This window comes from Lagopus leucura, unplaced genomic scaffold, assembly GCF_019238085.1.
Source record: "Lagopus leucura isolate 7727_CA_CO unplaced genomic scaffold, USGS_WTPT01 Super-Scaffold_100037, whole genome shotgun sequence".
In the NCBI taxonomy this organism is placed as follows: domain Eukaryota; kingdom Metazoa; phylum Chordata; class Aves; order Galliformes; family Phasianidae; genus Lagopus; species Lagopus leucura.
The window spans coordinates 4,679,115-4,694,209 of NW_024962286.1; the positions used below are offsets into that span (position 1 = coordinate 4,679,115).

At 47.8% G+C, this 15,095-nt stretch overlaps 1 protein-coding gene across 4 annotated transcripts in view; it reads left to right on the forward strand.

The window, feature by feature from the left end:
• Positions 1 to 1,433: 1,433 nt before the first annotated feature.
• Positions 1,434 to 15,095, forward strand: part of SKI (SKI proto-oncogene) — a 96,803-nt gene continuing 83,141 nt past the window's right edge. For all 4 annotated transcript variants that reach the window (XM_042883181.1, XM_042883182.1, XM_042883183.1 and 1 more), the window contains exon 1: positions 1,434 to 3,067. In XM_042883181.1, the coding sequence (XP_042739115.1) occupies positions 2,156 to 3,067 (912 nt within the window). In that variant the 5' untranslated portion in view covers positions 1,434 to 2,155. The remainder of the gene's footprint in view (positions 3,068 to 15,095) is intronic.

A 15,095-nucleotide genomic window follows, 5' to 3' on the forward strand; every position in this document is an offset into this window, starting at 1 on the left:
TTTGCTGCTCTGAGTACTTCAGATAGAAACCCGTTTGGATGCCGCATCCCTAATGGGGCATCTGTTGCTGTGTGCAAGCACCAACCTGGAGTTCTCTGCACTTGGGGTGTGCAGACACAGCTGATGGTGCGTGGTTCCTCCCTCCTTGCTGCTGCTCTGCGATCCTTGGAGCTGGCACTAGGCTGCTGTGTGCGGCAGTGCTGGGCTCGGAGCTGTGACACCTTTTTCCCTTTGAAGGGGACTTCAGAGCACAGAAACACAAATAGTGTCTGAGCTCGGTGCGATCCTTGCCCGCATTGATCCTGGCTGAACCTCAGCCTGTTTGGTTTGGTGAGGTTTTTTGTTTGCTCTTGTAATTGTTTGGAAGACCATGGATTTGCTTCACTTTTTTAGTTTACTGGGGTTTATCTTCATTTATACCACGGTGGTAGAGCTCTTCCATTGGAGAGCAGGCGCTCACTGCATCACGAAGCAAGGCTATGAGCAGTGCTTCAAGTCGTTCTTGCATCAGAAATATCTCAGTTGTGTGTACGTGGCACTGCTTTCCAGCCTTTTCTTTTTGCGTGAGGTTCGCTGGTAACAGAGCTAAGCTGTCGGGCGTGTGTTTTACGTCTGTATTTCAGCGTTAGTCGGAACGCTCCAGCCGTTTTGCTCCCTCGGGCCGTGCAAGAGAGGACGAGCGGGCGCTGGGGCGGCGCTCCGGCTGCGTTCCGCGGGCTGCCACCAGGGGGCGCCGTTCCCTGCGCGGAACCGCGGCTTCAGCCCGACCGCGGCCCTCCGGGCGCCGCCATTTGACGCAGCGGTGGCCGCCTCGCCCGGAGCTGCGCCGGCGGCCCCCGGGTCGCGGATGTCGGTCCCCGGGAGCCGAGCGCGCCGTCCCCGCGCGGTGGCGGCGGCTCCACGCCCGGTGCTCGCCGCGTGAACGCGGAGCGCGGCTGGTGCCGGACCCCGCGCTGCGCTGCTTGCACGTGTGGCATCGCCTCTGCTGCGGCTCCGCGTTAAACTCGCTTGCCGCAAGTAGGTTTAGCGGCGGCGGGGCTTAGGTGGTGCTCTCGCGCTTCGCGTGCGCGCTGGATACACGCGCTGCCGTTTGTTCCCTTTATTTATTTTTTTTAACTGTTGTCCAGAAATAAAACGACGAGAGGAACGAACCCGCGCGCTCCCGCCCCTCCTTCGCGGCGCGCCGCTCTGTGAACCCAGCAGTTCTCCCTCCCCCCGGCGCGGCCGCCCCAGGCTGAGCTGCGCCTGCCCGTGCAGCAGCCGCGCGGGAGGGGGGAGGCGGCCGCTGTTCCTGGAAGAGCCCGGCCTGGGGAGTTGGTCACATTCTTGGCCGGGATTCAATGACTGAGGCAGACACCAACAAACAGAGGGGGGGGAGGAGGAGGAGGAGTGAGGGAGGCTGAGCCAGCCCGCATTAGCTCAGCTCTCAGGCACTCTCAGTCTCTGCTGGAAAGAGGAGCTGGGAGGATGTGCGCGCTGTTACCGCGGCTCCCCACGGCACGCTGAGAGCGAGAGGAAGAAAGGAAGAAAGGGGAGCGCGGCGCCGGGGAGCCCGCCCGGATCGAGCGAAGGGACCGCGCGGGGAAGGCAGCCCGCCCGCCCGCAGCCCCGCGCCGCTTTGGAAGTGCCGGAGATTGGGGCCTTTTAATTCTATTCCGCGTTGCTCCTTCCCCGCACCGAGCCGCCTTCCTCCTCCCGCTTTTTACTTTCCTCCCCCGCTCCTTCTTCCTGGTGGATATGGACACGAGCGGGATCGCTGCAGAGAAGCAGCAGCCGCCAGCGCGTATTTAACCCGCGGTGTCCGGAGCGCGGTTCGGACCGGCGTTCCGGGGCTGGCAGTGCGCGCTGCCTGCGGCCGCCGGCTCGGATGAGGACCTCGCTTCGACGTGACTCTGCGCTCCGGCCGGGCGGCGTCGGGGCCGGGCACGGCGAGAGATTGTGACGGAGCGACAGAACGGAAAGGAGAAAGAGACGCGTCCGAGAAGGATTTATTTCCTCGCCGTCTGTGGATTGCTAAACCTGAGTGGGAAGGGAAGAAAACAAGGGTGGGTTGTTGTTTTGTTTAAAAAAAGAAAAAATCCCTTAAGTGGATTTGTACCAGCGTGGAAGATAACTGGGGATTTTTGTTGTTTGTTTTGGGAATAGAAACTAAAAAATGGAGACTGTAAGTAGAAGCAGCTTCCAGCCTCATCCAGGACTGCAGAAGACCTTGGAACAGTTTCATCTGAGCTCTATGAGCTCCCTGGGTGGCCCTGCTGCTTTCTCAGCGCGATGGGCACAGGAGATGTATAAGAAAGACAATGGCAAAGACCCGGCGGAACCTGTGCTGCATCTGCCCCCTATCCAGCCCCCCCCAGTGATGCCTGGTCCATTCTTCATGCCCTCGGACAGATCCACTGAGAGGTGCGAGACCATCCTGGAAGGGGAAACCATCTCCTGCTTCGTGGTGGGTGGGGAGAAGCGCCTTTGCTTGCCCCAGATCCTGAACTCGGTGCTCAGGGACTTCTCCCTGCAGCAGATCAATTCGGTGTGCGATGAGCTACACATTTACTGCTCCAGATGCACCGCTGACCAGCTGGAGATCCTCAAAGTCATGGGCATCTTGCCCTTCTCTGCCCCCTCCTGCGGGCTGATCACTAAAACTGATGCTGAGAGGCTTTGTAATGCCTTGCTTTATGGTGGCACCTATCCTCCCCACTGCAAGAAGGAATTCTCTAGCACGATCGAGCTGGAGCTTACAGAGAAGAGCTTCAAGGTGTACCATGAGTGCTTTGGGAAGTGTAAGGGACTCCTAGTACCAGAGCTTTACAGTAACCCCAGCGCAGCCTGCATCCAGTGCTTGGACTGCAGGCTCATGTACCCGCCTCACAAATTTGTGGTCCACTCTCACAAATCCTTGGAAAACAGGACTTGCCACTGGGGCTTTGACTCTGCAAACTGGAGGTCCTACATCCTCCTCAGCCAGGATTACACTGGGAAAGAGGAGAAAGCTAGGCTGGGCCAGCTCTTAGATGAAATGAAAGAAAAATTTGACTATAACAACAAATACAAGAGGAAAGCCCCCAGGGTAAGTGATGCCTTAAATTCTTATTTTAAGAAGGAGTAGGGGGGAAGAGAAAGAGAAGAGGGATTTTCGATGACGTCCATAGATGTACTCAATTTGTTACCAACTGTTTTCCTTTTAGAGTCGTTTAGCAATCTAATCGCATTCTTAATTCTCACCACGTGTGCGTTCATGCAGACGACCAGCGTTCGACATGGCTCCTTTTTTTCCTTTTTCCTCTGGTTGCGTTCTGAGCACAGGAGCTGGAGTTCAGTGATACTATATATATGTTTGTATATCGTGTTGTACACGGAACCTGATCTTTGAAACCCATCACGCTGCCCCACTTCAGCAGGAAGTGATTTGGGGTGCCAGGAGCTTCACTGGAGGTCGAGACGAGGAAGAAAGAAGGGGAAAATAACTCTAATTGCCCCAGACACAAATGCATGCAATTTTCTTTTCGACTGCATGCCTCCAGGGATGGAGGCAGGGGCTGAGCCGTTTAAATGCTCGAGCTGGAATAAAATGTGGCTGCTGAGAAAAATCCTGACAGCGATGCAGGTTACTGGTGTTCATTGAAGTGCAGAATGGGAGCAGAGAAGTCTGTGCTTTTAGGGGATCCCAGATCCCAGCAAGACAGGCTTTTGTATATCGGATTATGTGTACGTTCAGTGAATGGATCTGAAGGGCCAGCTGCAGCAGCTCGTTGCGGTGTGCCCCGCTGTCCCGAGGCCGGACAGCCCGAACGTATTTCCAGGTGCCCGGTGTTTTTCTTTCAGCCTGGGCTGCCTGCAGGCCCCGCCATTCCCGCTGTGTGGGCGAAAGGCGCGGTGCCACGGGTGGGCAGCGGGGGGGGGAAGGGGGGCGGCAGCTTCTGCCCCTTCTCAGCCCCCCGGAGGGAGGTGAAAGCAAACCAGAGCAGTCTGGCCTGCAGGTTTGGGGGCGGATTCTGCCTTCTCCATCAGAGATCTTGGAAGTTTTCTTCGGTTTTGTGTGTCTGGAGTGGAAGGGCAATCACATAAAAAGAAAAGGAACTTCGAAAGCCTTCTGACAATGTTAGGTGAAATTCTTGGTTAACTTCCCAAATACCTGTTTAGACGTGCAGATACACGGTCAGACTAAATATGGCTTATATTAAACAACAAAAAGCAAACCAGGGAGGTTTTCAGCCCCCCGCACGCAGTGCAGCAGGCAGTCCAGCTGGCCCGAGGGGCCTGGCCAATCCATTTGGTTGGGCTCCGCGTTTCTGCCTCTAGGATTCTCTCTCTCCAAGTCCAGTTTCTCCTCTGCTCTTCTGCTTAGCCCCCGTTTCGGTCCTTGTCCTCACCCCTCCCTCTTTCCTCCAGCCGGAGTGTCAGAGCCGCTGTGACAAAGCGGGGCTGTAATGAGCCCCATTATCTCCGTGGCTGGAGGTGGATGTGTTTTTAATGGCTTGTCTATTCTCTGTCAGTCATGTGCTAAGGGGATGCTGGGGAAGATGCGCATGAATGTCTGCGAGAGGAGAAAAGGGCTCCGGCGGCGGAGCCGTCTTTCAGCCTGCGCGGTGAATTTTCTTGGGCGTGCTCTGGGAAACTAAATAAAAGAATCCCCACTTTCTTCCTTCTGGGAGGAGATTGTGCGCCTGGGTTGGTCATTTCCACAGTGTGATTTAAATGAACGCTTTTAGAGGTCTGCATTTCTTTTCTTACAAGGCTCTTACGGCACTTTCTGTTGTGTGATTTATCCGGTGCCCCAGGTGAGGACGCGGGTGGAGAACGAGACAAGACTGCAAAGTTTTGGCATTGCCTTACACTTGTGGTGACCCCTTAGCAGTCCTGGCTCAGAACATGGCAAGCACTCTTTCCGCCTGCCCTCCAACATTTGCTTGCAGCTCTTCTTGGAGAGTGACTTCAGGGTATCTGATAGTACCTAGCAGGGGACGCCAAAAATTAGACAAGAAAATCATAACTGGGTGTTTCTGAAACGATTTTGCAAAAGTGTCGTAACAAAATGTTAAAAGTCTCCTGTGTAGGTTCACTTGGGAGTGGGAAGGACGGTGTGGTTGTGTGTGCTCAGATGACAGGATAGCACACATCCTGTGCAGGACGCCTTTGAGTTTCCAGGCTCTCGAGTTGTCTTCTCGGCTCCTATTCATGTGGCACACTCTTCACGAGGCCCTGACATCACTGGTGGAGTTCTGAACGCTTATCCTTCCTTTTTCTGTAGTCTTTTTTCCATAGGGTTTAGCCAACGGATATCATATGCTAAGGTCATTTGTGCTAGCAGAGTGTGTGGATAATTACGGCGAGATTTAATCAGGCTGTAAGGTTGGTAGACTGTGGCCAGGGGCAAGTAACACTGGAGTAAAGTTTAGATGCCTAGTAAGGAAATGAAAGGATGATCCTGTGTCTGCCTCTGTGTGTTACTGTTAATCGCTGTCAGTCTCTGTGTGGGTTTTATGTGTCTGCTGGGCTCTGTGTCTGTCTGTCTCTGTGGATGAAAGGGTGAAGCATATGTGTCTTTGTGGTGGTCTTCCTTTTTGATGTAGATCTCTGTGTTGCTTTGTTCTGCTTTATGCAGAGGTGTCTGTGTGTGTTGTATGCCATAATCTGCTGTGTCAGATGCTGTCTTCTATGTGCAAGAGGCTTTCTAAAATAATTTTCCCGATTAATTTGTGTATGTTGTACAGTGTTGTGCTTTCCCTGGGTTCTGCCAGTGCGTTGCAGCTTGGGATGCAGCTGCCCTTTGCTGTGGCTGGTTAAGAAGCAGTGAGTTTTTAGACCATTTTGTGTCTTCGTGAGGTTTCTGTGATGAGGTATGTAGGCTTTTGCTAGCACAGCTCTGCCTTTTAAGGGATTGACTTCTAAATGCAGGAGCTGGGCTGGCATGAGCCCCCACTGCAGACTTGGCATACTGGCCAAACTGCCTTTTTTCCTTCCCCAGCCCCCCCTCTGTTGGGTGGTTTTAAAGCACTGCTACAAGGCATCGCTTTGCCTAGATGCTTACTTCCCACCATGTATTTGCATCGAGCAGCCATTGTGCATATCTATCCATCTATTTATCTGTACTGAGAAATAGATACATAGATACATTGTCTCTCAGCATGGTTGGTTGAACCAGATGAGCTTTTTCTGGTCTTGCCACTTGCAGAAGCAGCTTTAATCTACATCTATAGTGCAGTGAAGTCAGCAAAGGGTCCTAACCAAAGCTGGGATGAGTTGTGACAAGAGCCCCAGCAGAGGGGAACCATCCGTAGGTGGCTCAGCCACTTTCCTTACCCTCTTTTAAAAATCAGATTGTTATATCCTCCCTGTTAATCCGTGGATAAATGATTTACCTCCCATAAGCTCCTTCACCTTCCTGCCACTTCCTGAAGCTTTTTCTGTTTTGGGCCATATTGTAAGCTCTCAGTTTTCCTTTGTATCCTTTGCTGGGTTTCCACTTTGTCATGTGCTGATGCGGTTTCTCAGCTGTGATCTCTGCCTGGGCTTTCAGAGTCCCCACGTACCAGCACTACTCTTACTTTTGTGGGTGTCCTCCCTCCCTGCCTGTCACACATTGCGTCTGCCTTTACTGCCATGGAGCACAGCTGTAACGTGCTGGGGGAATTTAGAGAGATTCAAAATGTGAGTAACCTGACGGGGTTGCAAAACAGGGTCCTGGAAATGCATCAGCAGTGCCAGTGCACTTTTCTTGAGCTCAGCTGCTGGTGCATGTTGTGTTCACTTGCTGGTACAGATAGGGCCTTGGTACATCTATCATATTCTCTTTCCTCTTTAGTGTAATACATCACTGCTTTTTAACATCAGCATGTCTCCTACAATTGGATTAGTTCAAAAAGCAGGCCTGAAGGCTCTTTGGTTGCTGTTTCCAGTAAAGGAGGGTGCGTTTGGCTCTGTCTCTTTTGAACTTTTTTTTTTTAAATATTGAACTGAGCAACGTTTGACAGTGCTTTCATATCTCCTACCTGTGTGCCAGACATCTGTATTTTTAGCAAAACTGTGTATGATCAGACACTCAGAAAATACAAGAGCTTCCCTTGCACATGTGTGAACACACCCACACATGCAGGCACCGCCGTGTTCCCACGGTTCATGTCCCAGCAGCACTTCTATGAAGTAGCTGGAAGCTAGAAGCAACATTCTGATACTGACACACAACCAAGCACGTAAGGCCTCCCACTTCATTTCACAATGCCTCCCAGCCCAGCGCTGCCACAACATGCAGCTTTCTCAGCTGGAGTAAGGTTTAGCCAGGTCAAGTGTGCAGCCAAATCAAAGAACAGAAACTGCTGGAAGTGAAACGGGGGGACTGAGTGAGTTCTAAGGGAGCTGTGGCCTTTTAGGTGCTGTGTGGTGGTTGCTACGCTGCATTTTGTGCCCACTTGAAATGTTGCAGTAGTAAATCTTAAATGCGTATCTTTGCGTATTTCAAAGTCCTGCCTTCTAGCAGTAATAAACTTATTGAGTTGTTAATGGTATGTATCCCATAGTGTGTAGAGCAGAGGGATTCTGGTATTTTTTTGCAGGTATTGGTGTTCAGACAGCTGGATTTATTCTGTACAAACTGCCTCAACAAATACTGTTAAAAATTTTGCCTGAGAACTGTTTGTTCAGGTATTTTTCCATGCAGCAAAGAAGTAATTTGTTCACTTGCCTAATGTTTAAGAATTATATTAAGAATTATCCAGTAACAATTTTGAAGACTATAACAAAAATGCTGAAGCCTGCAAGGAGTGATTTAAACTTGGAGTCATTGTACAGCTTAGCAATAGGACTTGAAAAAGGATGCCAACCTTGAGCACAGTCCTGCAGCACTGAGGAGGTGTCACTGTTTGAGCAGACGTCAGCATTTTTCTTCCAAGAGTACAAACAGTTTTACAGATGTTGAGATCGAGCAGGTACGTGCATGTGTGCGAGACAAAGAGTGTGCTGCACATAGCAATGTGGAGATGTTGAGTCAGCTGTGGCCCTCTCTTGCCCCAAAATTAACAGTTTCTTGAGTTCAGTCCTATTGAATTAGGGACGGAATTATAGAAAATCTCTTCTTTACAAAATCACTGCCTAAAATATTAGAACGTCTGCTGCTCCTTTCACTGTCTGGGCTGTCTCACTTGCTTCTCCATTGCTGTAGTCTTGGGCTTGGGTGGATGTTCTGCCCAAAACAGTAGCGTGCTTTGAAGATGCATGTAAAAACAGTGTGTTTTTTGGATGTGCTCAGAGCCTGTAACACCTGGTGAGTCTGCCAGGAGATGAACACGGATATCACTGGCTGGAGCTGGCTGACCGACGAGGGTGTGCTTTTATTTGCTGAGATGAGTGTTGACACCAGTGTTGTAAAAGCATCTGGAGGCGTCTGTGCAAGGCTGCTCAGAGCATGTCTAGACAATGCAGCGGGTAAAATCCTGGCAGCTGCTGGTACCTTAAATACACCTCGCTTGGCACTGCTGCGACGGGGAGCTTGGGGGCTGCGTCTGAGTGCTTGAGGCTGAGCAAAGCCTGGGGGTTTGAGGAAGGTCTGTCATCCGTTCTGACTGAAAGTTCACGTCAGGTTTGTCTGTTAGCCAGCATGTGTTGCTGAAGGTCAGGGGTTCCCTGTACTGACTGCAGCGAGCAGTGGGCTGGCTCTGGGGATAGCTGGTGGTTGGAATTCGCCCTGCTGGCTCAGCCAGCCCAACTGCTTTGTCATCATACTAGGAATGTGTCTCAATGCAAAGTACTTGGACCCAGAAATCTTGATTAAATTTTAAAAAAACAAAAACAAACAAACAAAAAACCCCACAACACTGAACTCCAGAGTCATTTTTATTTAGAGGGAGCTCTGATGGAAGAGTCGCTACGTCCAACAGGAGGCTCTGGGAAGAACACACAGACAAAGTAACTCAATCCGAGTTGTAGGGAATCTATCAGTAGAATATTATCAATTACTCAGCTGATCTGTTTCATCTGAGTGGCCATAGAGCACTTAAATCAAATTGATTTTCACATAAAGGAAGCATTACTTTAAAATGTAGTAATATAACACACTTTTCTTTTAAATTTGTCAATTATAATATATGTGTTAATAATAAATAGGCACCGCGTTTTTATTTTTAATGCTGTTCTGCTCAATTTCTAATGTAATCAGTATTTGTCATTCCGGGGAGTGGGAAACGAGCTGTTGTAATGTTTTTTCTTTGCAAAATAATTATGAAGAAGCAGGATTGCTCCGAATGGATGTACTCCATTCCATTGCTCCCTTATATACACCTTGTCTAGTCTTATGCTTTTCACATTTCATTGTCTTCGTTGCCACTGTAGAAATTCAATCTCGGGTTGTTCTGGGCTGGTTCTGCAGTTCTCACTACAGCAATCAGCAGCTCAGTAATTGGAACCAGTTCACCCACAAACCGCAGAGAGCTGTCTATGGATCAGGCTCCTTCCTGTGCCTTGCCTGGCAGTGCAGGCAGCCACGGGGTTGAGCTACAGATTCTGAGCCAGGGTACAGTGATGCCAGCACAGGGTAGATTTGGTGAGTTTGTGGTGAGACCCAGCATTCATGGCCTGTGCTGAAGGTGATTGTGAACCTGTAGCTTTGTGCTGCTGTGTTGTTTTGGTGATGCTCTGATCCTGGCCGACTGTACTGAACAGAGCAGTGGCTCCTGAGCTGCAAACTGGTTCCTGGCTTCAGACTGAAAAGGTTTTGTTTGCTGCTCACATGTGTAAGACTGTGCTTTCAAGTTGCTGTAGGTATCTATCAGATTGGGCTTTTTCTTGTTCCCGTATTTAGGATTTGTCGGTCTTTATTTTTTAGTTTATTTTTTCTACTGCCTTAGAGATCTCTAAGGCTGAAATGAGGGTCAGCTTTATTTTCCTTGATGCAAGTTTGAGGACTATAAACTTGGCCTCAAAATTGCATCAGGTGCAGCTCTTTGAACATGCCTCAGTTTGCCCATATTGGGCAAACGTGCTGGCTGACACACCGGCCCCTGTGCACTCAACTCAAGTTGTTGCTTTGACCTTTGGTTGGGTGAGGTAGCAAAAACAGGTACAAATTCAGGTCCTGATCCTGCCAGCGTTTGGTGCGCAGAGCTCTTCTGGGAGGCAGTGGGAATTCCTGCCTGTGGGTCTTTTATCATTGGCTCCACCTGAGGGTTGGTTGCTCTCACTTTTATTTGGGTTGCTCTGAGCACTGGGTGCGTGTTAAAACAACCTGTTGTGCTGCGTGTTGGGATGATCGTTGGCATGAGACGTGTTCTGCTACCCTTACATGTGTCAAGCAGTGTTCTGGCTGTTTAAATAGCTCTGCTTAGAGTCAGGGGTAACGTGCATGTGTGCAGAGATTGTGTGCATGTGTAGAAACTGCAGCATCATTCTGTATACTGGAGATAAACAGCAGAGGAGCTGATCGATAACCTGGTTCCTGGCTTTGTTGCTTATTGATTGATATGCAGTTACCTTTGCATATGCTTCATAGAAAATGTGACTTATTTTTTTTAAATCGCAACTGTTTCTGCTTTGGTGTGAACATCATTTGAATTGGAAGCACAAGAATTGCTTGGGTTTTAATGATTAAAAGCCAGCAGCAACATAAAAACAAGATGGAGACTGCAGCTTGTCTTCAGTTGTTCTAGGGAAGGTTCAGAGGCCGCGTACCCCTGTGCTTTGTTCATCCTCCATTCAGCCAGTGGCATCGTTTTATAGAATAAGGTCATTGACTTGGATTGCTTGTTGGTTTCTCAACCCTTTTCACCAGCCAGTTTGTGTAATGTCTGTCTGAAATGTTGAGTAAGGGCATTGAAATAGCAGACAGGATATCAAGTGTTAGGAAGTCTGGGTTAAGTATAACAGACAGTTCTGGCTGGTGAAAGGGGAGCAGCTCCTTGAGCTGGGCTACAGCTCAGTCTCTGTGGAAGCAGCAGGCTCTGGGCTTTGCTCTTCCAGCCTTCCCCCTGCTCCTCTGCATGCATATAATCAATTGTGTGGGTGCACCTCTTTTCTAGAGATGTCTTCTTTGTTTCTTAGTGGCATGGAATTGTCTGTAATAATGTCTCTTTCGAAGGATTACATAAGTTTAAGATGATTTCTCCGCTGGGAGAATTATGCAAGTTTAAACTGAAATGTATTTAGAGAGCTTTTATGTATGTGTTTTCTGACTCACAATGCAGAGGGTGATTTATTTGCATCCTTAATTGGACAACATCTGTTAGGGTTGGAAGAAAAACATTTCCTATCCTTCCAGTGCCATAACCTGCATTTTTTTTTTTGGAGCCCCTTCTGCCTACTGCAAGGTCTGTGCAGGTCTGGCTTACGCAGGCACACAGCTTGGGAGCTTCTGGGGAGGGATCTGCAGAGTTTTGATGCATACTTGCAAAGAGAAAAAAAAAAAGTTATATGTGCCAATGATACTGTTAAAATCAGAAACAGTAACACCTGTTTTCTGTCTTTACTCTTCTCCTTTTATAAGAAGATGATGCTTTTGTTATCATTAAACAGAAAACAAGGGCAGTAAAACTTCCCAATTCTGATAGCGAAGACGAGAGTCTAAAATATTTCTGTAATGCTGCTCCCAGTGATCTCTGACCGTTTAGCAAAAGCTCTGCTGCTGGTTTTCAGCACAGTTAAGCTGTTTTGTAACACTTCATGCAGGAGAAGAAAGCAGCTCTGCTCATGTGTGGACATTGACTGTCAGGAGGCCAAAGTAACCTCTTGGCTTAACGTGAGCTTCTGTGTGCGGCTGTGTGACCGGCCCCTGCAGCCCCAAATCTGGCACTGACCCCTGCGTGCAGCCCTCATCGCTTTCAGTGGGGAGCTGCACAGATCTGAAGAGCTGCCCATGCAGATCAGATTGCAGGAATGGGATGGGGACGGTCCTTGCTGTCATTATGTAATACTGGAGTGCTGAGTGTCTTGGACTGAGTGCATAATGCTTGTTGATGGTTTTTTCAGGATCCAGCTAACCAAATTAATTCTGTTGAGTATTAAAGTCTATCGGTTGCACGGGGATCCTGCTGCTTGCTAAAACAGGGACTGTAGTAGTACCAATTACAGGCAGCAAATTACTTCAAATAATTAAAAAAAAGCAAAAACAAAAAAAACCCTCTAAATATTAACTTTGGCTAGGTCTACTATTTGATTTGACAAATAACTTTAAACAGCAAAAAAGAAACCTCTGGAATAACACAGATAGTTTTTATGTATTTATAGCTGCAGAGTAATAGGACAGAAAGCAGCCAATGCTAAATGCTAAGGCTGCAGTGTGGTCTGATTCCAGTAACCTAGATCCTTGACGTTCTAGATTTCCAGTTTACACTGCTGTTATTGAGGAATTCCAGGCTTCTAAAATCCTGTCACTCCACAGTTGATAAACTGAGCGGAGTTGGAAGATAATGAAGTTTCCTGGAAGTTTTAAAATGAATTAATTAATTTACTGAATGGTTCCCCATTCTGAACTCCCCACTAGCAGTTGCAGTTAATTCAGTGGGAGTGAATTCTCACCCATGCTGGTATGACTTAGCAATACTCTGTTCACTACGTGTGCTCAGAGCAGTGTTGGAGCTGCTGGGAGAGCCTGCAGCATTGTGTCCGTTATTGATGTTTCCTTGTTCCCATGTAACTTGCAGTGTTATTTACAGCGTTAACCAACCCGTGTCTTTTAGGTACATTTGGTCATTTTTTTTTTTGTTTATTTTTTTTAATTAACCTAGCCATGATGAGACTTGAATGAATATCATCTGCACACCTGTTTAATATTAAAGATCAGGCATTCAGTGCTTTGTGGCTTTAGCTTGAAATTCAAGTTGCTTTGAGTCATCCCTTTCGTCTTTTGTTTGGGTGGAAAAAAGGAGTGGCAGTAAACGGCCTGCAGCTAAGAAATGAAAGAGTTGAATTAGGTTTTAGAAATGTTAGTCTTGGCATTTGGGACATTTGCATTTGTACAGATTGTCACGCTCCTCTGTATTTTATTTGGAGTATAGAAGTTCAGTGCTCAGGATGAAAAATGTTACATATCTTTTTCCTAGTATTGTGACACATGAATGCTGCACTGGAGGAGTGGGAAAGAGCTGCAGTGTGAGCTGTGCTCTCACACGTTGAGCAGATCACTGGTAGGCCAGCCTGGTCATTGTCCCATCTGTGTTCCCAGCTGAGGGTTCTTTTCTGACAATAACTTCTAATTCTGTGAACAAGACGATAACCCACATGTTAATTATAAGAAATCAACGAGACCAAAACTGCAAATGAATTCATTTTGGTGTAGTTTGTAAAGCTTTCTCAGTTCACGTGTAGCTGTAGGAGAAGCTGTGTTAGTGCTGCCTGGAAGGGACAGAACGCCCAGGAGATATGGCAGGAGCATCTTAACCCTGGTCCCGACACTGAGCAGCATGCAAGCACTGTTACATCCCTGAGTGCTGTTACAGCAGATGTATTGTAAGCATGTGGGTGACGTTCAACTTCTGCCATTGTACAGAAGATAATATCTAAAGTGACTCTGGTCTAGACCTTGAGGGTCTTTAATCAGCTTATTTGCATGGTGTGCAGTGAGAGTAACACATGACATCAGTATAGCTGTGCTGCTGTGCAAACCATGCCAGGAAGTGATTCAAGTAAATGAAGGAAGCAGGAGCTTCTTCAGAAGACCCTGAGTGTGATGGTGAGTGCTTTGGTCATACTGTGAGGGTCACATTGCACGGAGATTTGCCACGTGAAAATGTAGGAATGTATCCAAGTTGTCCTCATTCACTGGACGAATTTATCAGTGCAGCTTTCTCTTGTTGCAACTTGATTTGATTTCAGTCGATTCACGCGAATCAAACTTCATTTCTTTCTTTGTTTCTGAGAGGGATGCTCATGCTCATTCATGCTCTCCTTACAGAGCAGCTGGATCTCATCACGACAGATGTGAAAACCCTTACATTTATGTTGCTGTATTTTTTTGTGTGAGAGTTTTTCATGAATTAAGCTCTTGTCCTTACTGGCCTCCCTTCAGACTTGTTACTTGATGTGCAGATGGTTCACATACCACAAAGTGAGCATTGGGTCCCAGGAAAACAGAGAGATGTGTGGACAAACTTCTTAAAAATAAAGTATCTATATTTTTAAATTTTTCTTTTAAAAAAAATAATGATAATTGCAAAGTAAGAACTGCATTGCTCCAAATTCCCCCTCCAAAGTCTGCTTCAGTAGCCATGCAGATTGGCTGAGCTGGCTTCCCGTCCTTTTGGTTTTGATGGAGAGCTTTTTGTTTGGCATTTCACAGTCTGGTTTTCTCCTTTGGGCTATGTTACGGTAGGACCAAAACTGAATTGCTACCATGGAAAGCTTTTAAGAAACTGGCGTGGCAGAGCCGTGTCCTGAAGGAGTGCTTTGCAGGAGTGAATTCACAGCGAGCAGCTCAGTTGCTCTTCGTGCTGTTTGGGACACATGTCTCACTTTTGGTGGTGTGGAGGGGTTCTGTTTGTTTGTGTTCTTTTTTCCCCCTCCAAGCTCCTTCTGTAGGCTTTCAGCCCGAGTGCATCTTGGGATTTCCCTTTTGCTGAATGAGCTGCTTGTTCAAGAGGGAGGAAGTGAGGTCCCTTCTGGATTAGGAGGGGATGGGGGAGGAGGGCGGGGAGATGTCCTGTTTCATATGCAAAGCGCAATGAACTGGGGGAAAAAAACAACAAAAAACACATGGAAACCTATTTAACAAAACCATCCGTGTCCCGGGCTGCCAGAGGAGTTGCTGGCTTTGTTGGGGAGAAACCTTTTAAAAATGAGATAAAGGTGGAACTTTTTTTTTACTACCAGCTGAAGGAAAGAAATAAATGTCTCCTTATGGTAGGTCCCTGTGAATGGAGCACGCAATGAACTGAGGTGATGCCAACCTCCACAGCAGTCACGAGCTCACAGATGTCCGTTGTGATGTATGCTTCCCTAAGGTTGGAATTGAGGGATGGCCACCATTCTTTGGTCCTTCACATCAGTATCAGCTGTGTGTAATTTGATTTCAGTTACATTTCTCCTACTCAGCCAAATAAATATTTAGCAAAAGAAAAAAGTAACGTAGTTGTTCCAATGTTACCATAACGTTGCTTCAGTTGGGAGCAGTAAAGTCT